The 26,386-nt window shown below is 55.1% G+C and overlaps 1 protein-coding gene and 2 pseudogenes across 1 annotated transcript; all 3 read left to right on the forward strand.

The window, feature by feature from the left end:
* Window positions 1-67: 67 nt before the first annotated feature.
* On the forward strand, window positions 68-1,558 carry LOC143169217 (feather keratin Cos1-1/Cos1-3/Cos2-1 pseudogene; annotated as a pseudogene).
* Window positions 1,559-14,983: 13,425 nt separating this feature from the next.
* LOC143169358 (feather keratin Cos1-1/Cos1-3/Cos2-1 pseudogene) lies at window positions 14,984-15,742 on the forward strand (annotated as a pseudogene).
* A 1,402-nt stretch (window positions 15,743-17,144) lies between these two features.
* LOC143169218 (olfactory receptor 10G4-like) lies at window positions 17,145-18,787 on the forward strand. The gene is given in 4 exon segments (XM_076356497.1): window positions 17,145-17,191; window positions 17,913-18,310; window positions 18,313-18,633; window positions 18,636-18,787. Coding segments are annotated over 4 exon segments (918 nt in total).
* The last annotated feature ends 7,599 nt before the right edge of the window (window positions 18,788-26,386 follow it).

Genomic DNA, 26,386 nt, shown 5'->3' on the forward strand with positions numbered 1-26,386 from the left:
TGGTGGCCTCTCAACTCCCCAGCTAGCATAAGCTCACGGCAGGGCCTGCCTACCGGGTCATGTGTGCATGGCTTGCTTCATCATGCAGTCAGAAGTGAACCCACAGGCTGTCCCACCAGAGCCTACAAGCACCTCCGTCCCATGGCTAAACCCCAGATCCATGTCCACGGTACTCAGGGACAGACAGAGAGCAGGGCAGGGACTTCTGTGTGGGTGAATGGGCTCAAGCTGGGCACGTTACTCTCATCAGCTGCATCTCCCGCTCTCACCGAGCGCAGATCAGTCTTCCCTCAGCCACACTGAACCCTTGGACACAGGACTTGCACAAGATGACTCTGTCAAGTCCAAGACATGTGCGGTGGCCCTGGGCAGCGTAGACAGCCTCTCTTTGGGTGTCTTGAGCCTTCTCAATTAACTCTAGGTGACTGGAGGTCTAGATGTGTGCGTGTTTGTGCGCATGTGTGTTGTCTAAGCCAGCTGTTTAGTCTACCTTGAGTGTCCTTTACTGGACTCCTCCAGCATGTGAGATGAGTCCTCTGCCCATGCTGACGTGTTTTGCACCGGAAATGCTTGGGCCGCTCATCCTGTCACGCAAAAGATGCCTTCACTGGGGAATGTGCCCGGCATAAAGCAGGAAACGAAAAGACAGCAATTCAGGAAGCCAAAACGCAGGCCATAGCATTAGCTGGGATGTTTTGCATTCAGGATGAGCTTGTCAGACAATAATCACCTCTACAAGGGATGCCTCTGGCAGCCTGGGGCGGTAAAGGTCCATGATAAAAGCCAGCCCAGCTCCTTGCTCTCTCATCCACTTCTCTTGCCTCCTTCTCCTTGGGAGTCAGGTGAGTCTGAAGCCCCTTCTCCTCCTCCGCTTTCTCTAAAAGGAGGTCTCACCTCAATGGAGCTCTCAGCTGACACCAGATTTTTCTCTGCCAGATCTTGGGGCTCCTTGTCACGGGATGGGGAGGTGGGGAGCAGGTTAGACACGGAGGGAAGCTGGGACTGTAGTGAGGAGGCTACTGGACTCAGGGGCTAGGCAGTAGCTGCATAGGAGCTGGTGGCTCTTTTTGGGCCCTGTCAGAATGAGGCCAAGAAGCCCTCACACATCTCTGCACAGCCTCCACCTCCCAGCCCTGCATGTTCTTTGGTTCCCTCATGGTGTGGTGACAGGCTGCTCCTCACTCATCCCCATGTTTTGCTTCCTGCCTGCCCTCTCTCCCAGGTGCCCCTCCGGACCCAAGACATGTCCTGCAATGACCAGTGCCAGCCATGCCGGCCCTGCCAGCCTTGCTGCCCGACCCCACTGGCCAACAGCTGCAATGAGCCCTGTGTCAGGCAGTGCCAGAACTCCACCGTCGTCATTGAGCCACCTGCTGTGGTGGTGACCCTGCCCGGCCCCATCCTCAGCTCCTTCCCGCAGAACACCGTTGTGGGCTCCTCCACCTCCGCTGCTGTTGGCAGCATCCTCAGCTGTGACGGAGTGCCCATCACCTCTGGGTGCTGTGACCTCTCTGGCATTACCAGCCGCTACTGTCGCAGCAGATGCCCCCCCTGCTAAAGATGCTGGCAATGACCTCGGATAAGGACACCTAGGAACTCAGAACATGCTGCTGGACAGAGGATCAAACTTCATGCCGTTGTTTTCAGACTAGCTGGTCATCTCTGGCTTGCCCTGGAAGAGGCCAGCCTGGGCTCTCTGAAAACACAGCCAATGTCTATCTTTCCTGTCTTCCACTCACCCTTTTTCTCTCTTTTGTTTGCTGTCTTGGGCTCCCCTCAAAGCCTGCTGTGAGGACCCCAGAAACCAGCCTGGAGTGACCTGCTAGCCTGTCTCCCTTTGCTGGGCAGGTCGACAGATGCCCTGTGGGAACTCTGCCCCAGGAAAAGGGGAACAGATTCTTGGCTGCTCCTGCTCCTCCCTGCACTGGGGGCCTCCACTTGGAGTGACCTCATTTCCCTCTTTAGGCTCATTAAAAAATTGCTGCAATCCTGCCTGTGTCCCTGTGGTGGTCTTTCCATCTGCACACTGACTGCCGAGGGAGAAAGCCATTGCTTTGGAGGGGAAGTAGGTGGGGGCACAGGGGGACCCTTCATCACTCCTAGAGGCGTTGGAGGGTGGGACACACTGCAGCGAGTCCTCTTTCAGGCACTGCCTCTTGAAGCTGAGGAAGACACCCTAGTTACTCCACAGCCAATGGCCATCAGTCCTTGCCTTGCTGTGACTCTGCTCAGAAATACCCCCTTGGCCCTGGAGCACGTCATGTGAACAGGAATCCTGACAACTGCTGTCCTCCAGAGAGGAACTGTGGGCCTGTGGGAGGCCCCGAGGAGGTCAGCAGTCCCACAGGCTCTTAGGGAAGAGCACTCCTCTTGCTTTGGGTTGGGCTCTGCTGGGCAAGGGGGCTCAGCAGAAGACATTGCCAAAGGATGGCTGGAATTGCGAATGGGTAAATAGCCTTGGGGATGGCCCACAGTCCCTACTCCAGCTGCCCCTCTCCTCCATCAGCCAATCTCGGGGCCATGGCCAGCACGCCTGGGCAGGGTCAGCAGAGACAGCTTCCCCCTGCAGCCCTCTCACCTGTGAGCACAGCACCTGGCATGGCCCACCTGTTGCCAACATGGGCTGAGCTGTTCACAAGTTAGTATTGGTACCAGCTACAGCAGGCCACACATTGGTGTGCCCTGTCCCTGTGAACCCAGCACCCCCTTGGGTGAGGCAGGCCCAGGACAGTGACTGGTGCCCAAATGCACACAAATGCTTTTTGGGGCCTTTTTTCCCCAAGCACGGAGCATCTTTCTTCAGCCCAAAGGCCTCTAAGGTCCTCGCAAGTGCGACAACCCAACTCTTGTCCGGAAGGGTGCTGTGCGAGAGGAGATACCCCCAGCTCTGTGGAGACATGGCAGTGACAGTGGGATTTGATTCTGCACTCAGCAGGATCCGTGAGCTGTCCCTGAATGGCACAGAGCAGGCACCAGCCCAACCACAGAACACACGTTGAGTGCCTTCCTCCAGGCACCAAGCTCCTTCAGCATTGTCCTGGTTTCGGCAGGGACAGAGTTAATTTCCTTCCTAGTAGCTGGTACAGTGCTGTGTTTTGGATTTAGGGTGAGAACAATGTTGATAACTCACCAATGTTTTAGCTGTTGCTAGGTAGTCCTTACACTAGTCAAGGACTTTTCAGCTTCCCATGCTCTACCGACCGAGAAGGCTGGAGGTGCACAAGAAGCTGGGAGGGGGCACAGCCAGGACAGCTGACCCCAACTGACCAAAGGGATATTCCACACCATGTGACATCATGCCCAGTATATAAACTGGTCACAGCGAGTGGCTGTGTGGTGGACGACAGTCCTTTTTGTGACAGGGTAACCAAGGTGCTCCTCACTGTCATGGTTTAACCTCAGCCAGCAACTGAGCACCACACAGCTGCTCACTCACTCCTCCCCCCCGGTGGGATGGGGGAGAGAACCAAAAGGGTAAAAGTGAGAAACTCGTGGGTTGAGACAAAGACAGTTTAATAGGTAAAGCAAAAGCCGCGCACGCAAGCAAAGCAAAACCAGGAATTCATTCACTACTTCCCATGGGCAGGCAGGTGTTCAGCCATCTCCAGGAAAGCAGGGCTCCATCACGCGTAATGGTGACTTGGGAAGACAAACACCATCACTCCGAATGTACCCCCCCTTCCTTCTTCTTCCCCCAGCTTTATATGCTGAGCATGACGTCACATGGTATGGAATGTCAAAATGGCCAGTTGGGGTCAGCTGTCCTGGCTGTGCCCCCTCCCAGCTTCTTGTGCACCTCCAGCCTTCTCAGTCCGTAGAGCATGGGGAGCTGAAAAGTCCTTGACTAGTGTAAGCACTGCTCAGCAACAGCTAAAACATTGGTGAGTTATCAACATTGTTCTCACCCTAAATCCAAAACACAGCACTGTACCAGCTACTAGGAAGGAAATTAACTCTATCCCTGCTGAAACCAGGACAGTATCCACCCCTTATTCTATACCATCTACGTCATGCTCAAGTCCCATATTTTCCAGTACAACCTCATTAACCACCCGCCCCGCTTTCCATCCTTTGATATAACACACAGATGTCATTCCCTTAGTCTATGGACCACCCTTGTGGAATGTCTGTAAAATGTCCAGAAATGTCCACGAAATATCTACTGAGTTCATTTAGTCCGTGACTTTGGGCTCCATCTGTTATGGTGGTCACTCAGGACAGGAGAGGTGGTGTGTTGCGTGGAGTTACTGGGCACCAAAGCCAGCTCAGGTTGGGTCACTGCTGCACTTGCACTGCTTCTTGTAAGGCTTGTCCTCCACTGGTTCGGGTGGTTCCTGCTACAGTAATTCCTATAACAGGCAACTCAAATCATGGGTTACAACAATTTAAAAGTATTTCCATTACAATCTCCACCTCTGGCCCCTTCGGATCAAACCACAGGGTTTAACATTGCAATGAACTCCTCCCCTTGCCCCTGCTCCCGCTTGGACTTATCCACAGACTGCAGTCCCTTAGGGTTGTACCTGCTCCAAGTGGAGCCTTATCTATGAGCCACAGTCTCTCCAGGGGTACACCTGCTGCAGCATAGACTTATCCACAGTCACTTTGAGATGCACCTGTTCCAGCATGGCCTTCTCCATGGGCCACAATGTCTTCAGAGATATACCTGCTCCAGCGTGGCCTTACTCGCAGCCAAAGTCCCTTCAGAAGTAAACCTGCTGTAGCACAAACGTAACTGCGGCCACAGACGCTTCGAGATGTACCTGCTCTGGCATGGGCTTATCCACGGCCACAGACGCTTTGGGGTGTCCTGCTCCCACATGGACTCATCCACAGGTCACAGTCCCTTCAACTCGAGTTCACACTGGAGTTCCAGCCTGTCCAGTACAGCAGCACAGAAAGAGCAGCGATGCCCTGGCCATCAGCCAACTCTATCCCTGCTGAAACCAGGACAACAGCACTATGCAAGCTACTCGGAAGAAAATTAACTCTATCCCAGCTGAAACCAGGACAGGGGTGGCTCTGCCTGTGTCTGCACACGGGCTCCTTTGGAAACGTGTGTGCACACACCTCTTTAGAAGGGCACACGTACGAGTTACTCTTTGGGTACGTGCAAGCTCATGTGTGTGGTTGTGCCCATGTGTGTGAGATTGTGTGTGCACCCATATCGGTGTGTGTGCATGGCTGTGAGTGTGCATACCTCTCTGTGCGTATAGGTGTCCATATGTGTGCACCCATGAGGGTATGTCAAAGGTCTTGCTACAGTCAAGGTACACCACAGCCAGTGCCCCTCCCCTTCCCCACAGTGCCAGTCACCTCCTCATGGAAAGCAAGGAGGCTGGTGAGGCATGATTTGCCCTCAGTAGACCCATGTCAGCTGCTCCCAACCCCCTTCTTGCCTTTCATGAGTTTAGAAAAGGCTTCTGAGAGTATTTGCTGCATCTTCTTTCCAGGGACTGAGTAGAGACTGTCCAGTCAGCTCCTTGAACACCCTTGGATGCATCCCAAGTGGTCCCATGAACTTGTGTATGTCCACATGGTAGTAAGAGCTCCTGAGTTCTTTCTTCTACTACTGTGGGTGCTGCTTCCTTCCCAGAGAGTGTGTGGGGAGGCTCAGGGATGTGGTAGGCCTGAGGAGAAGCCATGCCAGTAGAAACTGAGGAGAAAGAGGCATGGAGTACATCAGCCTTTTCCCTGCCATTTGTCACCAGGTCCTCTTCCTGACCCACTTCAAAGCTTCGCCTGCAGTTTCCTAATGGCCCATCCATTAGAGGCTGCAGAGCTCTGCTCTCCCTCCTTGTCTCCCTTATCACTTCCTTACAGATTGCTGTCATTGTGTGCTTGGCTTATCACTTTCCCTTTTACTTCTTCTCCCCTTTGAAAGGAAAAGGGACTTGATCTGACAGCCTTAGTGAAGCAGCAGCTCTCACCTTCCACATGCCCTGACAGTGGCCTCTGCTCAAGTTCCTCAGGTGAGCAATTTCCTCAACGTGATGAAAGGCTCCTGTCCCCAGAGAAAACTGGGTCTCTTGAGTCAAGGCTCTGGGGGCAAACCCCATGTTGAGCTCGGTCTTTGCAGTGTCTCCCAGCAACACCTGCAAAAACACTAAGCCATGGCAGGCACTTTTCAGGACACCTGAGAAGTTACAAACATGAAGGAAAGGGGAAAGATTGGCCAAATGAGCAGTAAGTTTCAGATGTAAGGTGGGTGTGGCAAAGCACTCAGGTCACTTAAAATGTGTGGAATGCGATAGTTTGTGCCCCCATATTCCAACTTACTCATTGTTTGCCCGCCCAGATGTCCTGCGTTTCCTGCAAGACCCTGAAACCTCTCTCACAGGTCTTTGTGTAAAGCACAGCATAAGAACAGACCTGAATTCCACCTCCAGCTGGGATCCAAACCACAGCTTTCTTACCCATCCAGGTGGGAACGGGGCTTCTCATCCACCTTCCAGCACCTCACAGAGACACTTTTCTCCAGGTGCCTCACTCTCTCTGCCTCCTTCCCTTTATCTCTGGCCCATGTCCCACTCTTTCACAAAGCCTGAGCTTTCTTTGTGACCTCTGAAGGCCTCACGGCAAATACCTGATGTCATGGCCTACTGAGCTCACATCACTCCATGAATTGGAACATGTTGGCCTGCCACCATGGCTGCTTTTTCAGCTTACACCACAGCTTCCCCTCTCCAGGGCCAGCTCTTTGCTTTCCAAAACAGACTTAGCATAACAAGAGACGTGTGCACAGAGGGACAAACTAGATCCCAGAAATGCACATCCCAGAAATGCAGCCACCAGCAGTTTTCTGCTGGGCAGAGAACCCACAGGGACTCAGGGACTCCGCCCAGCCAAGCACTGGTGAGTTGCAGAGCTGGAGGGGAGAAGTGAAGAGTAGGGGGATAGCTGAAGGGGTGGAACAGAGAATCTTGTCCTGTGCCTGGCTGATGGGTCTTGCTCACAAGTTGAGGCTTTTGCTGATCCCCAGATGCAGGGCTAGGAGGACATTTTCCCTCCTTGGGCTTCTTTGGCTAGGAGGTAAATCCACAGGAGCAGTCATGTCTCTTCCCAAGAGCCCCCTTTCCCAGCAGTGGTCATTGGTGGATGCTGAGGGAAGAGTCAGAGCTGGACAAGCAGCTGGGGTACTTCTCCTGAATACTCACTGCTGTGTCCCACTCAGTTTCAGTGGCTCAGGGGTGTTCCTGAGTCTGCTGTGGCAATGTGCCCTCGTGCAAAGGAAAACCAACAGCATCCTGGGCTGCAGTAGGAAGAGCATTGCCAGATCAGAACAACGGACCTGATCCTTCCTCTCTACTCAGCGCTGGTGTGGCCACGTCTGGAGTGCTGGCTCCAGTTCTGGGCTCCCCAGTACAAGAAAGATGTTGGAGTAAGCCCAGCAAAATGGTTCAGGGACTGGAGCATCTTTCCTATGAGGATCGGCTGAGAGGCGGGCAGTCTTCAGCCTGGGGAAGAGAAGGCTCTTTGGGGATCTTGTCAATGTGTGTAAATACCTGATGGGACGGAATGAAGAGTCTTCTGAGTCAGGCGGGCTTGGGACTCCACACCTCTGCCACGAGGAGGCTCTGTAGGGAGACTAATTAAAGTTGTTTAAAGTGCTCAGCCCAAGGAAAGATGCCAAACTGTAAACCCTTACTGTGTGCCAGGTTTGCAAGGGCCAAGGGGAGGTTGTTCAGCACTGGGAGGCTTGTCTTAGGGCAGTCAGGCCACAGCGGGACTTCTGATAGCCCTCCAAGTCAGAAGGTGCTGGAGCATCCTCTCAGGCAGACATACCCTGGTGTAGAAGCGCTGCCTCTCAGCTCCAGGTCTCATTGCCAAAGGGGCCTGGGGCACCTGAAGGTTCCTGTAGGAGCCTGAAGGAAGAGCTCAAGCCGCCTGCTGTCAGGCAATAGGAGGCTGCAGGCTGTTCTCCTGCTTTTTGCTCCTCCTGGAGATCACAACCAGCCCAACCAGCCCCCAGCAAGGGAGGAGTGTCCATGGTGATCTACTTCTGCCATCCAGTGTGCAGCCAGAGACAGGGGCCTGCACTCACCTCTCTCAGGGTTGGAGACAGGCCCCTTTGCAGCCCCTGATGTGCTCGTTGTCCCTGGGTAGCATCTGAAAGGAGGTAGAACCAGGAACAGCCAGAGCCAAAAGCAGGAGTCTGACCCCCTCTCCTGACAGGGCATTTCTCTCCCTTCTCAAATGACTCTGGGAACAGCACCTGCTGCCGACACCCTCACACAGAGCGTCAGACACACCACTTCTCCCTGGCAGGAGGGCGCACAATCCTTTTGTTTACCGACATCTTCTCCCCATCCCTTTAGGTATCACAATCGACTCCTTCTCTGGAGATGACACCTCCCACAAGGGTGAGAGAGAGGATCACCTTACAAACTCAGGGGTGTTTCTGCCTACAGGGGGATCAGAACTCATTGTGGGATGCAGTGGAAAAAGTTTTTTAGGATGGTGCAAGACATGGGATGCTTAGGAGAAGCAGCAGAGACAGGGAAAGGGAAGGATCAAGGCATGGAGCCAAGCATAGGAAGACAGATGGAGGCAGGGACGAAAGGTGCTGATCCCATGTGAACATGGGGCTGATCTGTGTGCTAGCCTGGCCATACCTGTTGCTCTGCCCGGTTTCTCCACCTGCCAGTAGTTCCCTGGAAACACAGTTATGAAGTCCAGCTGGGACAGGGAGCAGGGCTGATCCTTCACTCCGTGCCTCTGAAGCCTCTGACCATGGGCTTTGAACCACTGTGTCAGCTACTCGAGCCACACAGAGTTCCCCGGGGACTGGCTGGAGCCCGCAGCCTCTTCCCAGAGGCCTCCTTCCAGCTCTCACTCACCCAGACCTCCAGCCCCTCAGGGCAACTCCGCAAATCTGTTTCTGACTCACTCATCAAGTAGGAACCTGGCATCCCTTGAGGCCGCCGTCAGTGTGTCCGGTCCACGCTTTTACCCTCTCTCCTGGGCCTCAACTCCAAAGGCTCTGAATCCTGTAAAACAAGCTCATGGTCTCAACGCTGAGGCACTGTGGGGAGCGCTTGAAGGTGCCCATGACCTCGACATCCCCTTCTCCTGTTGCTGTGGAGCTTGAACTCCTGACTCCATGCGATGGCTTTCTAATGCTAGCAGGAATGTTTTGAAAGCTCCTTGAAAGCCTGTAGCATGCAGTTTTTGATCGTGTATCTGAGCTTTTAGAAAGTAACAAAATGTGAAACCCCTTCTGGATGTTCTTTTCTAAGGACAGTCTTGCATTCGCAACTTAGCACTGGAGTCCCTGTGTTTACAGAGCAGAGGAAAGCACCTGCTCAGGCTTCCCTTGGCTATCCTAGTGGGGAAAGGCAAAAACCCGAGAAGAGGCCCCGTCTGTTCCATGGCAGCAGTGGCCGGTCCCTGCGGCAGGAGCGAGGGCTTCCCGTGGGCAGGAGTTTCTCTGCTGCCCGCCTCCCGGTGCTGCAACCGCTCCTTCCCGGGCACGGCCGGACACCGCCACTGTGGCGGGGGATTTCGGTCTGCCTCCCGGTGGGAGTGCGGGGTGACCGGGGGGGGAGGGGCGGGAGAAGGTTTCTGCCCGGTGGGCGGCTCCGGAGCCGCGTCGGGGGGACCTCCCGGGGCTGCGGGGCCTCGGCGGGCCCGGTGCCGGTGCCAGTACCGATGCCGGTGCCGGTGCCAGGGTCGATGCTGAAGGCGGTGCCGGTGCCGGTGGGGCGGGGGAACCGCCCCGGGGCCGGGCGGGGCCGGGCGGGGCGAGGCGGCCCCGGCGGGCCGAGCGGCAGCGCCCCCTGGCGGGCCCGGCCGGGGCTGTCCCCCCGCCCCCGACACACGCGCCCGGCCCCGCCCGCGGCGGTTCGTGCCCGGCCGCAGCCCCGGCTCCTCTCCCCGTGTCTCCCAGGGCGCAGTAATACACCGCCGCGTCCCCGCGCCGGGGCTGGGCGAGCCGCAGGGCGCTGGACCGGCGGTCTGCCGCCACCGACAGCCGCCCCGGAGGGTCCTGCAGATCTTTGGTGCCTTTGTGACCTCTCACGATGAATGCGGGGCCTCGGCCCGGGAGCTGACGGTACCAGTAGATGTAGTCGGTGGTCTGTATGTTGGGGTGCGAGCAGTTGATGCTGATGCCAGTGCCCTCGGTGGTCTCTGCCGACGGCTCCTGCTGCACCTGGGCTCTGCCCGCAGCCACTGCCGAGTTAAAAAAGGAGAAAAAGAAGAAAAACCAGTCAAACCCTGCTTTGTGCCCAGCCCTGCCTGCTGTTTCCCAGACCAAATCCCGCAGAAGCACTCAGGAACAAACAGAGATGATGAGGAGAAGAGTTTCCAGAGGATGTCAACATGTGCACTAATGGAAGTGTCCATTAATAGGTGGTGGCGAGATGAATGCGTGAAGGATAGCTGGAAGGGTGGAGGCGTTGAAGAAAAAAGGGGGATAAAGGAAAGAGAGAAATAAAGTAGCAAGGGGGAAGGGATGACGGCATGAGTTATACGGCAAGACACAGAGGAAAGGAAGGAAACAGGGAAGCCTGGAGAAAGGCTAGAGCGATGAGTTTTCTGGGGGAACGTGGGATGGTAGCAGAGGGAGGGCTGGACGGGAGGATGGTTCGGGGGCAGAGGTCCGTGAAGAAGGCAGAGGGGACGGCAGGCTCGAGGGAGCTGCGGGGGCCACCCCAGGCCCAGCCCCGGCCCCCGCCGCCAGCCCCGCGCACCCAGGAGCACCGCGGCCAGCCCCGCCAGCCCTGCGCCCCGGCACCGCCGCATGCCGCCGCTCCGCCGACCGCGCCTCGCTGCCCCCCGCCAGCCCCGGCTCTCTGCTCCGGCACCGCCGCCTCCTCTCCCCCGCCTCCTCTCCTCTCCTCTCCGCCACCGCCAGCTCCGCCGCGGGGCGGAGCCCTGCGCCGGCGCCGCCCGGGGTCTCGCCCGGGCTAAGAGTGCTCGGTGGCTCTGCAGGGCCACAAGCTGCTGTCCTGGGAAGTGGACTGTTCCCCTCCTCCAGCCAGGGCTCCCCAGCAAGAACAAGCGTGCACAGTGCCCGCTGCAGCCGGGGACAGCTGCAGGGCCCTGACCCAGGAGATGGACCAGCTTCCCATGGCTGTCTCCCAGCTCAGGGGCTGGAAACAGCAGCCACTGATTCCCTGCGGATGGCAGGGAGGAGGCTGAGAGCCTCCCTTCAGCTGCCCCTCCGCAGTCCCAGCACAATGGCTAAGAGTTGTGTTGTGGCAGAGGGCGAGTGAGGGCACGTGTGCCCGTGGGCGTGCAGGGGTCAGGGAGGGCAGGGGCAAGGGGGAATCACAGAGTCAGAATGTAGGTGAGAAGGGACCTCCAGAGGTCATCTAGATCACCCCTCTGCTCGGAACAGACCCCATTAGACCAGGTTGCTCAAAGTCACATACAGTCCATCCTTGAACACCTTCCAGGATGGAGATTGCACAACCTCCCTGGGAAACACGTTTCTTTTCTATGTCTTCTAGCTTATTGCTTAATCAGAACTCCTCGTGTTCTGTCTCCTGGGCACTTCCAGAGACTAGGTCCATCTTCTCTGTCACCTCTGAAAAAGCAGCTGTGGAAAGCAAGAAGGTCTCCCCTGAGCCTTCTCTTCTCCAAGATGGGCAGGCCCAGTTCTCTCACACTCTCCTCGCACGCCATGTTTGTCAGCCCCCTAGTCGACTTGGTGGCCTTTGTTGGACTCCCTTCAGTATGTTGATACTCTTCCTGGAGCAGGGAGCCCCAACCTGGACGCAGTCCTCCAGATGTGGTCTCACCAGGGCCAGAGGGGCAGGGTCACTTTCCTGGACCTGCTGGCAACACTTTGACTAACACAGCTCAGGATGCAGTTGACCGTCTTTGCTGCAAGGGCACACTGCTGTCTCATGTTCAGCTGGGTGTCTCCTAAAACCACACATGCTTTTCTGTGGATCTGTTTCCCAGGCAGCCAGCCCCCAGCCTGCGTGACTGCATGGGTTGGTTCCTCCATCAGATGCAAAACCTTGCCCTTACTCTTTTTGGCCTTCAGGAGGTTCCAGTCAGCCCAGTTTTCCAGCCTGTTCAGGTCCTCTGAACAGGAGCCGTGTGTGACAGTTCCGGCCTGTTCCCCTCGCTGGGTGTTATCCAGAGACTTGCTGGGAGTTCCCCACTGCCCAGTACTCATGGCGTTCATGAAAACATCAAACAGTATTGGTCCTACTGCTGATCCCTACTGCTAGACCCCACTAATACGTGTCAGCCATCTGGGCTTTGGACCAAGGTCAGAACTCTCTGAGCCTGGTAGTCCAGCCAGTTTTCCACCCACCTTATCACTGAACGCATTTGTCACTGATTTGGTCATAAAGGAAGTATGAGAGAGGCTGTCAAAGGCCTTGCTAAACTCTAAATACACCCCTTCCTTCCCCTCCCCTCCCCTCCCCTCCCCTCCCCTCCCCTCCCCTCCCCTTCCCTTCCCTTCCCTTCCCTTCCCTTCCCTTCCCTTCCCTTCCCTTCCCTTCCCTTCCCTTCCCTTCCCTTCCCTTCCCTTCCCTTCCCTTCCCTTCCCTTCCCTTCCCTTCCCTTCCCTTCCCTTCCCTTCCCTTCCCTTCCCTTCCCTTCCCTTCCCTTCCCTTCCCTTCCCTCCCCTCCCCTCCCCTCCCCTCCCCTCCCCTCCCCTCCCCTCCCCTCCCCTTCCCTTCCCTTCCCTTCCCTTCCCTTCCCTTCCCTTCCCTTCCCTTCCCTTCCCTTCCCTTCCCTTCCCTTCCCTTCCCTTCCCTTCCCTTCCCTTCCCTTCCCTTCCCTTCCCTTCCCTTCCCTTCCCTCCCCTCCCCTCCCCTCCCCTCCCCTCCCCTCCCCTTCCCTCCCCTTCCCTCCCCTTCCCTTCCCTTCCCTTCCCTTCCCTTCCCTTCCCTTCCCTTCCCTTCCCTTCCCTTCCCTTCCCTTCCCTTCCCTTCCCTTCCCTTCCCTTCCCTTCCCTTCCCTTCCCTTCCCTTCCCTTCCCTCCCCTCCCCTCCCCTCCCCTCCCCTCCCCTCCCCTCCCCTCCCTTCCCTTCCCTTCCCTTCCCTTCCCTCCCCTTCCCTCCCCTCCCCTCCCCTCCCCTCCCCTCCCCTCCCCTCCCCTTCCCTTCCCTTCCCTTCCCTTCCCTTCCCTTCCCTTCCCTTCCCTTCCCTTCCCTTCCCTTCCCTTCCCTTCCCTTCCCTTCCCTTCCCTTCCCTTCCCTTCCCTTCCCCACGGTGCCTGTTACCTCACAAGAAAACAATGAGGTTGGCCCTCAGCTTCTAGAGCCTCAGCTCAGAAGCAGCTCCATGGAGAGGGGAATCGGCCCTGGCTGAGCTCTCCCAGAAGAGCTCTCTGGCACTGGTCTCTAATGGGGTCACTACAGGGAAGTGGAAAAGCCCTCAGCTGCATTGTCTCCAAGTTGGACCTAAGTCCAGGCAGACAAACATTCAGGCAGGGATACAGGCTCAGGAACATTATACACTGTGCACAGCCCTTGTCAGAGTGAGGGTCTCTTCTGGACACCCCCACGGGAGACCAGTAGGCTTTGCGGTATGGGGTCTTGAATGTAATGTTCCTTCCCTTCCAGAGACAGTTGCTGGACACTCAGACTGAGATTTCAATGTGAGGCATGAAGGTCCCTGCGGGCTAAACATCAAAGCAGTCATCAGCTCTTTGGCTTTCCTGTGCAAGCCACAGGGTCTGTCCTTCCACTTACACCACAGCGACATCAGGCTTCAGGTTCCTTTCATTCAGTACCTGTTTGGGAAAAGGTCTTGGCCCCTGCCCGACATGACACCAGGTTGATGGGCTGCACAGGTACATTTGGCATTGACATGGACATGAGAGAGGGCTGTGTCCCACCCCAGACACCACCGACACTGCATTGGAAGCAGATCCACTCAGGGATGGCCAGCACATGGTCAGCAGGATTCCTCAGCCTTTCTCCCTGCCCATAAAGCCATCCCCATCCTTTTGAACTCTCTAGCACTGGGGAGAGCAGCTGTGTCCTGGCCTGGAGAGGCAGGCAGGGGGGACTGCCAGCCATGCTGAGGCACTCCCAATGTTGTTACACTGAATTAAACCGAGGATCCAAGCTGGAGTGAAACCATCCTTGTTGGGGCCTGAACTTGGCAGCAGTGGAGTGTGAGCTTTGGAGGGGCAGGAAAAGGAGGGCTCAGGAGACAGGGGCTGCATTTCAGTGCCCCTTCCCTGGACAGATCTCTAGCAGGCTGGTGCCATCACCGTTGGGCTGTGCTCAGGCTCCTTCTGACCCTGGGAACCTGCTGCCCTGTCGTGCTCATGGAGAGAGCAGTGGAGAGTGTCTCTCTCTGCCATGAGCAGCACATTCCCTCGTGATGAGTGACACACAAGGACACACACACACACAGAGGCTCATGCACACCCGCATGGAATTATGCACAAATTTGTGCTCCCACGTGCATTCACACAAACCTGGCTGCTTACAAGTACACACAAGACAAGAACTGACATTGGAACACAACAGCCCATGGACTGTGCTGAAGATCCCTGGGGACTGGGCAGTGTTAGGCAGGATGGAGTCAAAACGTAGCAGCACAACGCATATACCTGGGGAGGCAACAACAGGTGACCAGGAATCAGAGTGAGCTGAGGAGGGAAGGAAAGAGAAGGACATGGCATGTCCTCATGCACGAGAGCCCATGGTGTCCAGCTGAAGATTGCTGGCGCTTCTTCCTGAGAATGACACTGCAAACAGCCTCACCAGAGTGACCCAGGCTGATGTCACTTGCCTGCTTGGACCCGTCCAGCCCTTGAGCTGAGTCTTCTGCCCGCACTGCTGCATTCCTGCCCAAGAAATCCCAGGGCCTTTCATCCCAGTGCTCAAGAAGGCTTCACTGGGGAATGGTCATGGCACAAACCTGGACATGAAAAGGCAACAGTGCAGGGAATCAAAGCACAGCCCATATCATTAGCTGTGATGGTTTGCATTCAAGATGAGCTTGTCAGAAAATTGTTACCTCTGCAAAGGGTGCCTCTGGTCCTGCGGCACTGAAGGGCAGGCATAAAAGCCAGCCCAAGTCCCTGCTCTCCCATCCACTTCTCTTGCCTCCTTCTCCTTGGGAGCCAGGTGAGTCTGAAGCCCCTTCTCCTTCTTTTCCAAAGCGAGATCTTTTCTCGATGGACATCTCAGCTGATATTGGCTCTGGCCTGTGCTGGGAATTGAATTTTCCTGTCATGAGAGAGGGAAGCAGTGAGAAGGTCTGCTTAGAGAGAGGCTGGGATGTGGCTGAGGTGGCTTTTGGTTTATGAATTCAGAGAGAGCCTCCCTGTGCCAGGCTACTCTTTGTAGGGCAGTGAAGACTGTGTGGCTCCTGGCACACCTTCCAGCTCCCCACTCAGTAGTGGCCTTGTCTCCTTTGTGAGAGTGTAACCAGGCTGCTCCTCAAGCACCCTTGTACTGTGCTTCCTCCCTGTCCTTTCTCCCAGGTGCACCTCCAGCCCAGAGACATGTCCTGCTACAACCAGTGCCTGCCATGCCGGCCCTGCGGCCCCACCCCACTGGCCAACAGCTGCAATGAGCCCTGTGTCAGGCAGTGCCAGAACTCCACCGTCATCATCCAGCCCTCTCCCGTGGTGGTGACCCTGCCCGGCCCCATCCTCAGCTCCTTCCCGCAGAACACCGTTGTGGGCTCCTCCACCTCCGCTGCTGTTGGCAGCATCCTCAGCTGTGATGGAGTGCCCATCACCTCTGGGTGCTGTGACCTCTCTGGCATTTCCAGCCGCTCCTGTGGCAGAAGGTGCCTCCCCTGCTAAAGACGCTGGGCAAGCCCCAGGGAGACACCTTGAGGAACTCAGAACACGGTGCTGGGCAGAGGATCCATCTTCTGGGTTTTGTTTTCAGCATAGCTGACCGACCTTGCCTTTCTCTCCCTTTTCTTTGTTTGCTTTGGTTCCCCTTGGCATCAAGCTCCCACCAAGGCCAGCCTGGTGGGGCCCGTCTCCCTCTATGGGGCAGGCAGACAGACATCACGCAGGAACTTCTCCACGGCCAAGGAGCGCAGACTCTCGGCTGCCCCCAGGGCTCCCTGCACTGCTGTCCTCCACTCAGAGTGACTTTGTTTCCCTCTTTTGACTCATTAAAGTTCTGCTGCATTCAAGCCTGGCCTCCATGTGGTCCTTCCCTCTGTGGGCACTCCCCAAGCTGCCAAAGGAGAAGGGTGTTGCTGAGGGGTGGAAGGGGGTGAGGGCACAAGGAGACCCCTCTCCATTCACAGAGGAATGGGAGGTTTTCACACCCTGCCGTGGCTCCTCTTTTGGGCACCATCCCTTGGAGCTGAGGAAGACATCCCTGGCTGCTCTGCTGCCAGTGACCATCAGGCCTTGCCTTGCTGTGTGTCTGCCCACAAATGCCCAGAAAGGCAGGAAGCCCTGAGGGGTCAGCAGCCCCATGAGCTCTTGAGGAAGGGCGTTGCTCTTGCAATGGCCAGAGCTGTGCTGGGGTGGCAGGGTGTGGGGCTCCGGGAGATGATTTGCTTTGCAGAATGGCAGGCATGGTAAAGCAGGGAACAGCCCTTGGGATGGCCCATAGCCGCTACTCCACCTTCTTCTTCCCTCCACCACCCAATCTAGGGGCCATGGCCAGCAGGCCTTGGCAGGGATAAGTCTCCCATGCTGCTGAATGTGTTGGGGCTGGAAATTGGAGCTAAGCATGTGGGAGCTGAGGGCAGTCAGCATAGAAATGGGGGCAGTGAAACGGTGTATTTCTGAGAGAGTTCAAATTGCTCCGATACAGAGCATGCAGGAGAACGTGAAGATCAAGGACGAGGGTACTGCATTCACTTCCCAAGACAGCTGCAGAGCTCTTGACTGCTTCATTCGTCCCCCCAGAGAATTTGTGCTCAGGAATTGGCTGCCATTCTCAGGAGAGAGGACTTTTTACATGTAGATCTGATCCCTTCTGATCGGTGGAAATGTCACTTGGCAGCCGCTACAGTCTCATATCCTATTTCCTGCATGAAAATCCAGATGACTTGACAAAAGTGTACAAGTGGAAGACCAGAAATCCCCACAGAAATGTCCTGCACCAAGAGGGATCATGTCTAATGAAGCATATCTCAGAATGACTGAAGGCCAAAAGATTTATAAAGGCCTTTCACTTCCATGTCTGAAATCTCTTTTCCTTAGTCATGCTACTAATAAGCATCATCATCATCTCATGTGGACTTCCTATGCTACCACACTAAACCTTGTAATAAGCGGAAGGTACCTCTCATCCTTCGCAATGATGATACCATCTGCAATTATCCTTGTTGAAGAGGGAGGGATGGCATTTCTTCTGACAGACGAGTAAGCTCTTTGGCCAAAGCACTGCCAGAGCGCTGCTACTGGCTCTTGGCATGACCCCTGGTTTGGCTGCCCAACTGAGGAGATCCTGGAAAGGCAGGAAAAGGGCACAGAATCCGTGCAGGCTTTACACTTCAGACTAAGGGCATTGTTGCCAGAGGTTTGGGTTTTTTTAATGGTGATTTAAACCACCTACTGGCTCAGTCGGATGCACAGTGTTTTCTGAAACTTGTACAGAATTTAACAACAGAAATGCTATGGTTGTTGCAGAGCTCTCTGGGGACAAAAATAGTAATATTCTGCAGACGGACATCTTTGCTGGGAACGCCAACCCCACTCCAGTCCACACGAGCAATAAAACTGTGGGCTACAAGGTGCTGGGCCCTTCTCAAAATCTGGGGTAGGAACCACTATCCAACATTTGTATTTTTCCTGCTTGGACTCGGTACATGTCTGTCTCTTAAGGCTGAGAAGAGACACCAGGCATCGTGCATCATTCACAGTTTGGCCTGGCGTGATTTACCACGGAGAAGGAGCAACAATATCTCCTTCTGTAGGGACAGAAGTGTTGGTTGGATGGAGATAAACAATCAGAGTGCCGTGTCAGAGTTCATCCTCATGGGCCTCCCCCATGTACCAGAGATGAGCGTGCTTCCCTTCTTGTGTTTTTCACCATCTATACCTTCACCCTCCTGGGCAACCTCCTCATCCGGCTAATTTTGACAGCTGACTCCAGGCTGTGGGCACCCGTGCATGTTTTCCTGGGCGAGCTCTCTTTCCTGGATCTCTGCTTCTGCAGTGTCTTCCTTCCAAAGATGCTGGAGGGCTTCCTCAAGCCACTGGGCATACCCATCTCCTTCCACAGCTGCGTGGCCCAGCCGTACTCCTCCCAGCTGCTGGGCAGGGACCAATGCTTCCTCTACGCTGTCATGTCCTATGGCCACTGCTTGGCTCTCTGCAACCCTCTGTGCTATGGGGCCATCATGCATCGGGCTGTGTGCGTCTGGTTGGTGGCGGGGACATGGCTGGCCAGTTCCCTGCTCCTGCTCCACATGCAATAATCACCTCCCATTTGGCTTACTGTGGGCACATCCGCCACTTCTTTGGTGATCTGCCAGCCCTCCTGGCCATGGCTTGTGCTGGCACATCTGCCAACAAGGCTGTGATCGTCTTCAGTATTGGGGATGTGACCCTTGGCTGCTTCCTCTCCATCCTCACTTCTTACAGGTGCAGAGCGAGAACCATCCTGCAGATCTGCTGTGCAGAAGGCAGGCAACGAGCTTTCTCAACCTGTGCTTCCCATTTCACTGCCATGGCCTGTTTCCATGGTCTGTGTGTCTTTCACCTACATGGGAAGTGACCTTGAAAGGGTCACTAGACAGAGTGGTGGCTGTTCTTTACACCGTTCTTACTCCCCTGCTGAACCCCTTGGTTTACATCCTAAGAAACAAGGATGTGAAAGCTGCTGGTATTTGTTCACATCCAGTAAACAACTGGCAGGGTTGTAGTGTTTGACAGTGGAAACGATGACTAGAGCTGTTTCCTTTGAAGAAAATGCTTTAAAGCTCGACTGACCAAGATGGGGTAACCCTTCCATGGATGGGATCAGCACAGTGACCTGTGCCCTGGCAAGGGGGCAACACTTTCTTACTGTGCTGTGGGAGTGACTGAGCACTGGCATAGGTATCCCAGGGAGTCTGCTGATTCTCCCTCCTTAGAGATATTCAAAAACCACCTAGACATGGTTGTGGGCAACTGGCTCTAGGTGGCCCTGCTTGAGCAGGGGGGTTGGACCAGATGACCTCCAGAGGTCCCTTCCAACCTCAAACGTCCTGTGATTTTCTCATTCTGTGAGAGCAGCTGATGGTGAGCAGCTCAGGGTTCCCAGCATCTGAAGGGATGTAAGATCACCTATACTATCCTCTTTCTTTCTAGTGCTAATAAATGGCATTTTAAGGAATGCTTTGAAGAGGCTGGGTGCCTTTCTTACTGGGATCAGTCAGTGTACCAGGTTTGCATGGCAAGGTTTTGGTAGCGGGGGGGCTGCAGGGGGTGCAGAGCTGCTAGAAGCTTCTAGCAAGACAGACCCGAAGCTGGCTAAGGCCAAGCCAATCAGCAACGGTGGTAGCGCCTCTGTGATAACATATTTAAGAAGGAGGGGAAGAAAAAAACCCTGCACAGCAGCAATTGCAGCCGGAGAGAGGAGTGAGAATATGTGAGAGAAACAACTCTGCAGACACCAAGGCCAGTGAAGAAGGAGGGGGAGGAAGTGCTCCAGGCACTGGAGCAGAGATTCCCCTGCAGCCTGTGGGGAAGACCATGGTGAGGCAGGATGTCCCCCTGCAGCCCATGGAGGTTAATGGTGGAGCAGATATCCACCCTGCAGCCCATGGAGGACCCTACACCGGAGCAGGTGAATGCCCGAAGGAGGATGTGACCCGTGGGAAGCCCACGCTGGAGCAGGCTCCTGGCAGGACCTGTGCACCCATGGAGGGAGGAGCCCACGCTGGATGTGGTGTGGGATCAGGCACTCTCATTTCTGGTGTCCCAGCCTCAGTGTTTGCAGCCTGTGAGGAGTTTGGCTTCTCCCGGGCACGCCACGCTCTGCTGCTGTGTGAATACGCCACTGGGGCTCCACTCCCTTTAGAAAGGAGGGGCCGGTCCAACACCCTGATATCTCCCTTAGGGAGATCACATAGGACAGCTGGGAGCACCTAAGGCTGAAGGAGTTTTTTTCTATTGTAATGTGGGGATTCTTTGTGTTTGCAACAATATGGATTTTCTCTAGTTTTTACATTATTCCTGACCCACAGACTTGGGACACAGAGATGCTCAATGTCTGGAAAGGCCATGGCAGCTTCAATTCTGCTGTGGTTTCTCTCTCTTTTCTGGTGAGAAAACAGCTGACTGAACCACAGTGAAACACTTGAGCTCACTAAAGCTGATGGTGTCTGATTCATTGCCTTAACTGTGGGGCCGGAAGGACTTGCCTAGAGTCATCCCGAGAGGCTGAGAGCTAGCATTGGGCGTCCTGGTTCTCAGTGGTGCGTGTGCATGTTCATGCTCACATACATGTCCCTCTGGCTGTGCTCATGTGTGCATTCGCACATACGTGTGTGTCTGTGTGTGCCCGGGGTAATGCACCTGCAAGCATGAGCGTGCACAAACGGTGTTTGAAAGTGTGTTTGGTCAGGTCTGTTCATGACTGTGTATGTGTTTTATCACATACAGGTGCCTTCGTGGAGGTGAGCATGGACAGTTGTGACCATCTGGATCTATCTAAGTGTGGGGGTACAGGTCTGTGTGGATATGTGCTTTCATGTGTGTACATATGTGTAAATGAGCATGCACATATACCTGTATGCAAATACATGCGTGCTAGGAGTATGCACACGCGTAAGCATGTGTGTTTGAATGTCTGTGCGTACATGTTGGTATGGGGGGTGGCTCTGCCTGTGTCTGCACATGGGCTCCTTTGGAAACATGTGCACACACCTCTTCAGAAGGGCACACATATGACACATAACTCTGTGTGTGCATGGCTGTGAGTGTGCTTACCTCTGTGTGCGTATAGGTGTCCATATGTGCGCACCCATGAGGGTATGTCAAAGGTCTTGCTACAGTCAAGGTACACCACAGCCAGTGCCCCTCCCCTTCCCCACAGTGCCAGTCACCTCCTCATGGAAAGCAAGGAGGTTGGTGAGGCATGATTTGCCCTCAGTAGACCCATGTCAGCTGCTCCCAACCCCCTTCTTGCCTTTCATGAGTTTAGAAAAGGCTTCTGAGAGTATTTGCTGCATCTTCTTTCCAGGGACTGAGTAGAGACTGTCCAGCCAGCTCCTTAAACACCCTTGGATGCATCCCAAGTGGTCCCATGAACTTGTGTACGTCCACATGGTAGTAAGAGCTCCTGAGTTCTTTCTTCTACTACTGTGGGTGCTGCTTCCTTCCCAGAGAGTGTGTGGGGAGGCTCAGGGATGTGGTAGGCCTGAGGAGAAGCCATGCCAGTAGAAACTGAGGAGAAAGAGGCATGGAGTACATCAGCCTTTTCCCTACCATTTGTCACCAGGTCCTCTTCCTCCCCGAGCAATGAGCCCTCATCTACTTAGCCTTCCTTTTGCTGCCAATAGGCTCAGGGATACCTTGCCTGATTCCCTCCACCCCCTGCCTTGCAAGTTTCCACTCCAGCTGTGCTTTGGCTTTTCCTGACTCACCTTTCTGCACATTGCAGAGGACCATCCTTGTGCTCTGAGGAGGCTGTCCTTGAAGGTTAGCCAGCCCTCCTGGAAACCTCTGCGCTCCAGGGCAATTTCCCATGGTATCCTGCCGAGCAGGTAGGTCCCTGACAAGACTAAGAAGTGCTCGTCTGAAGTCGGGGGCAGTAATACTCCTGTTTGTCTTGGTCAGCCCTCTGAGGATCTTAAGGTCCACAGTCTCATGGTCACTGCAGGCAAGGCTGCCCTTGAACTTTACATCATCCAACAGTTCCTCCTCACTTGTGAGAAGCAGGTGCAACAGAGCCTCTCCCTTAGTCCATTCATGGATTGCCTGCATCAAAAATTTGTCTTCCATATGCCCCAGACATGTCCTGGTTTGCTTGTGCCCAGCCATTTTCCTCCTCCAGCAGACACTGAGGTGATAAAAGTCACCCACGAGCACCAGGGCCTGTGACTGTGAGGCTTTCCCCAGCTGCCTGAAGAAAGCTTCACCTGCCTTCTCTTCTTGAGCAGGAGGTTTGTAGCAGACATGTAACTACACCACCACCTGTGCCACAGGGGAATGTGAGAGCTTCCCCAGGCATGCTGTCCCCCATGCATACCGCTTCTACCCCTTCTGACATCCCTGCTCTTCAGTCTATGGTAGACCTCCCCCTCCATACCTACTTTAAACTCCTCCTTCCCAGTGTAGCAGGTGTTTGCAAAGACACTCTTGCCTCACCTTGCCAAACACATTCCACTCCCGACCAGTAGCCCTCACTCTTCCAAGAGGGTCCTCTGGGGACAGAAGCCAAAGCTGCTGAGTGCTGCCATGCCCCGCTGCTGCCATGCACGCTGCCCAAATGAGCTCTCGAGGGAGAGGGATTCTCTTCTGACTTCTGTGCCATGCTTTGCATCTCACTCTTAGTAAATATAGGTAATTAAGGGGATGTGAGTGAAATGGATCAAGATCCCTTCAGCAGATACGTCCTTCCGGCCCTGTGGGACCAACTCAGATTGCAACGACATCCTCGTGTAGAGGCTCTTTCAGCCCAATCTCACTGTCCTGGAGGGAAGGACCTCACAGAGCCATGTTTGCTACCAGCATAATACATGGAATCATAGAATCATAGAATGGTTTGGGTTGGAAGGGACCTTGAAAGGCCATCTAGTTCAATCCCCCTGCCATGGGCAGGGACATCTCTCACTACATCAGGTTGCTCAAAGCCCCATCTAACCTGACCTTGAACACTTCCAGTGATGGGGCATCCACAACATCTCTGGGCAACCTGTTCCACTGTCTCACCACCCTCATTGCAAAAAATGTCTTCCTTATGTAATCCAATCTAAATCTACCTTCTTTCAGTTTAAAGCCATTGCCCCTTGCCCTGTCACTACAGGCCCTGGCAAATTGTCTTTCTCTGTCTTTCTTATAAGCCCCCTTGAAGTATTGAATGGCCGGAGGAAGGTGTCCCCAGAGCCTTCTCCTCTCCAGGCTGAACAACCCCACCTCTCTCAGCCTTTCTTCATAGCAGAGGTGTTCCCACCCTCTGATCATTTCGTGGCCCTCCTCTGGACCCGCTCTAGCAGACTCTACAGCCTCTTCCCACAGTCAGTGAAGAGACATCAGCTCACACACGGGACTTAGCCCACCCCAAAGCAGACGTGCAGGGTAAATGGGACAAACCATCTTTCTGGAGACACTGATCCTGCAATTGACCAATGGTGGCCTCTCAACTCCCCAGCTAGCATAAGCTCACGGCAGGGCCTGCCTACCGGGTCATGTGTGCATGGCTTGCTTCATCATGCAGTCAGAAGTGAACCCACAGGCTGTCCCACCAGAGCCTACAAGCACCTCCGTCCCATGGCTAAACCCCAGATCCATGTCCACGGTACTCAGGGACAGACAGAGAGCAGGGCAGGGACTTCTGTGTGGGTGAATGGGCTCAAGCTGGGCACGTTACTCTCATCAGCTGCATCTCCCGCTCTCACCGAGCGCAGATCAGTCTTCCCTCAGCCACACTGAACCCTTGGACACAGGACTTGCACAAGATGACTCTGTCAAGTCCAAGACATGTGCGGTGGCCCTGGGCAGCGTAGACAGCCTCTCTTTGGGTGTCTTGAGCCTTCTCAATTAACTCTAGGTGACTGGAGGTCTAGATGTGTGCGTGTTTGTGCGCATGTGTGTTGTCTAAGCCAGCTGTTTAGTCTACCTTGAGTGTCCTTTACTGGACTCCTCCAGCATGTGAGATGAGTCCTCTGCCCATGCTGACGTGTTTTGCACCGGAAATGCTTGGGCCGCTCATCCTGTCACGCAAAAGATGCCTTCACTGGGGAATGTGCCCGGCATAAAGCAGGAAACGAAAAGACAGCAATTCAGGAAGCCAAAACGCAGGCCATAGCATTAGCTGGGATGTTTTGCATTCAGGATGAGCTTGTCAGACAATAATCACCTCTACAAGGGATGCCTCTGGCAGCCTGGGGCGGTAAAGGTCCATGATAAAAGCCAGCCCAGCTCCTTGCTCTCTCATCCACTTCTCTTGCCTCCTTCTCCTTGGGAGTCAGGTGAGTCTGAAGCCCCTTCTCCTCCTCCGCTTTCTCTAAAAGGAGGTCTCACCTCAATGGAGCTCTCAGCTGACACCAGATTTTTCTCTGCCAGATCTTGGGGCTCCTTGTCACGGGATGGGGAGGTGGGGAGCAGGTTAGACACAGAGGGAAGCTGGGACTGTAGTGAGGAGGCTACTGGACTCAGGGGCTAGGCAGTAGCTGCATAGGAGCTGGTGGCTCTTTTTGGGCCCTGTCAGAATGAGGCCAAGAAGCCCTCACACATCTCTGCACAGCCTCCACCTCCCAGCCCTGCATGTTCTTTGGTTCCCTCATGGTGTGGTGACAGGCTGCTCCTCACTCATCCCCATGTTTTGCTTCCTGCCTGCCCTCTCTCCCAGGTGCCCCTCCGGACCCAAGACATGTCCTGCAATGACCAGTGCCAGCCATGCCGGCCCTGCCAGCCTTGCTGCCCGACCCCACTGGCCAACAGCTGCAATGAGCCCTGTGTCAGGCAGTGCCAGAACTCCACCGTCGTCATTGAGCCACCTGCTGTGGTGGTGACCCTGCCCGGCCCCATCCTCAGCTCCTTCCCGCAGAACACCGTTGTGGGCGCCTCCACCTCCGCTGCTGTTGGCAGCATCCTCAGCTGTGACGGAGTGCCCATCACCTCTGGGTGCTGTGACCTCTCTGGCATTACCAGCCGCTACTGTCGCAGCAGATGCCCCCCCTGCTAAAGATGCTGGCAATGGCCTCGGATAAGGACACCTAGGAACTCAGAACATGCTGCTGGACAGAGGATCAAACTTCATGCCGTTGTTTTCAGACTAGCTGGTCATCTCTGGCTTGCCCTGGAAGAGGCCAGCCTGGGCTCTCTGAAAACACAGCCAATGTCTATCTTTCCTGTCTTCCACTCACCCTTTTTCTCTCTTTTGTTTGCTGTCTTGGGCTCCCCTCAAAGCCTGCTGTGAGGACCCCAGAAACCAGCCTGGAGTGACCTGCTAGCCTGTCTCCCTTTGCCGGGCAGGTCGACAGATGCCCTGTGGGAACTCTGCCCCAGGAAAAGGGGAACAGATTCTTGGCTGCTCCTGCTCCTCCCTGCACTGGGGGCCTCCACTTGGAGTGACCTCATTTCCCTCTTTAGGCTCATTAAAAAATTCCTGCAATCCTGCCTGTGTCCCTTTGGTGGTCTTTCCATCTGCACACTGACTGCTGAGGGAGAAAGCCATTGCTTTGGAGGGGAAGTGGGTGGGGGCACAGGGGGACCCTTCATCACTCCTAGAGGCGTTGGAGGGTGGGACACACTGCAGCGAGTCCTCTTTCAGGCACTGCCTCTTGAAGCTGAGGAAGACACCCTAGTTACTCCACAGCCAATGGCCATCAGTCCTTGCCTTGCTGTGACTCTGCTCAGAAATACCCCCTTGGCCCTGGAGCACGTCATGTGAACAGGAATCCTGACAACTGCTGTCCTCCAGAGAGGAACTGTGGGCCTGTGGGAGGCCCCGAGGAGGTCAGCAGTCCCACAGGCTCTTGGGGAAGAGTACAGGCTTGGAGAAGCGTGGCTTGAAAGCTGCCCAGCAGAGAAGGACCTGGGGGTGTTGGTCGACAGCCGGCTGAACATGAGCCGGCAGTGTGCCCAGGCGGCCAAGAAGGCCAATGGCATCCTGGCCTGTATCAGAAAGAGTGTGGCCAGCAGGAGGAGGGAAGTGATCGTGCCCCTGTACTCGGCCCTGGTGAGGCCGCACCTCGAATACTGTGTTCAGTTTTGGGCCCCTCACTACAAGAAGGACATCGAGGTGCTGGAGCGTGTCCAGAGAAGGGCAACGAGGCTGGTGAGGGGTCTGGAGAACAAGTCTGATGAGGAGCGGCTGAGGGAACTGGGGTTGTTTAGCCTGGAGAAAAGGAGGCTGAGGGGAGACCTCATCGCTCTCTACAACTCCCTGAAAGGAGGTTGTAGCGAGGTGGGTGTCGGTCTCTTCTCCCAAGTAACAAGTAATAGGACAAGAGGAAATGCCCTCAAGTTGCGGCAGGGGAGGTTTAGATTGGACGTGGGGAAAAATGTCTTTCCTGAAAGAGTGGTGAAACATTGGAACAGGCTGCCCAGGGAAGTGGTTGAGTCCCCATCCCTGGAGGTATTTAAAAGACACGTAGATGAGGCACTTAGGGACATGGTTTAGCGGACATGGTGGTGTTGGGTCGACGGTTGGACTCGATGATCTTAGAGGTCTTTTCCAACCTCAATGATTCTATGATTCTATGATTCTACTCCTCTTGCTTTGGGTTGGGCTCTGCTGGGCAAGGGGCCTCAGCAGAAGACGTTGCCAAAGGATGGCTGGAATTGCGAATGGGTAAATAGCCTTGGGGATGGCCCACA

The sequence above is a fragment of the Aptenodytes patagonicus genome, chromosome 20 (assembly GCF_965638725.1).
Source record: "Aptenodytes patagonicus chromosome 20, bAptPat1.pri.cur, whole genome shotgun sequence".
NCBI classification, from domain to species: Eukaryota; Metazoa; Chordata; class Aves; order Sphenisciformes; family Spheniscidae; genus Aptenodytes; species Aptenodytes patagonicus.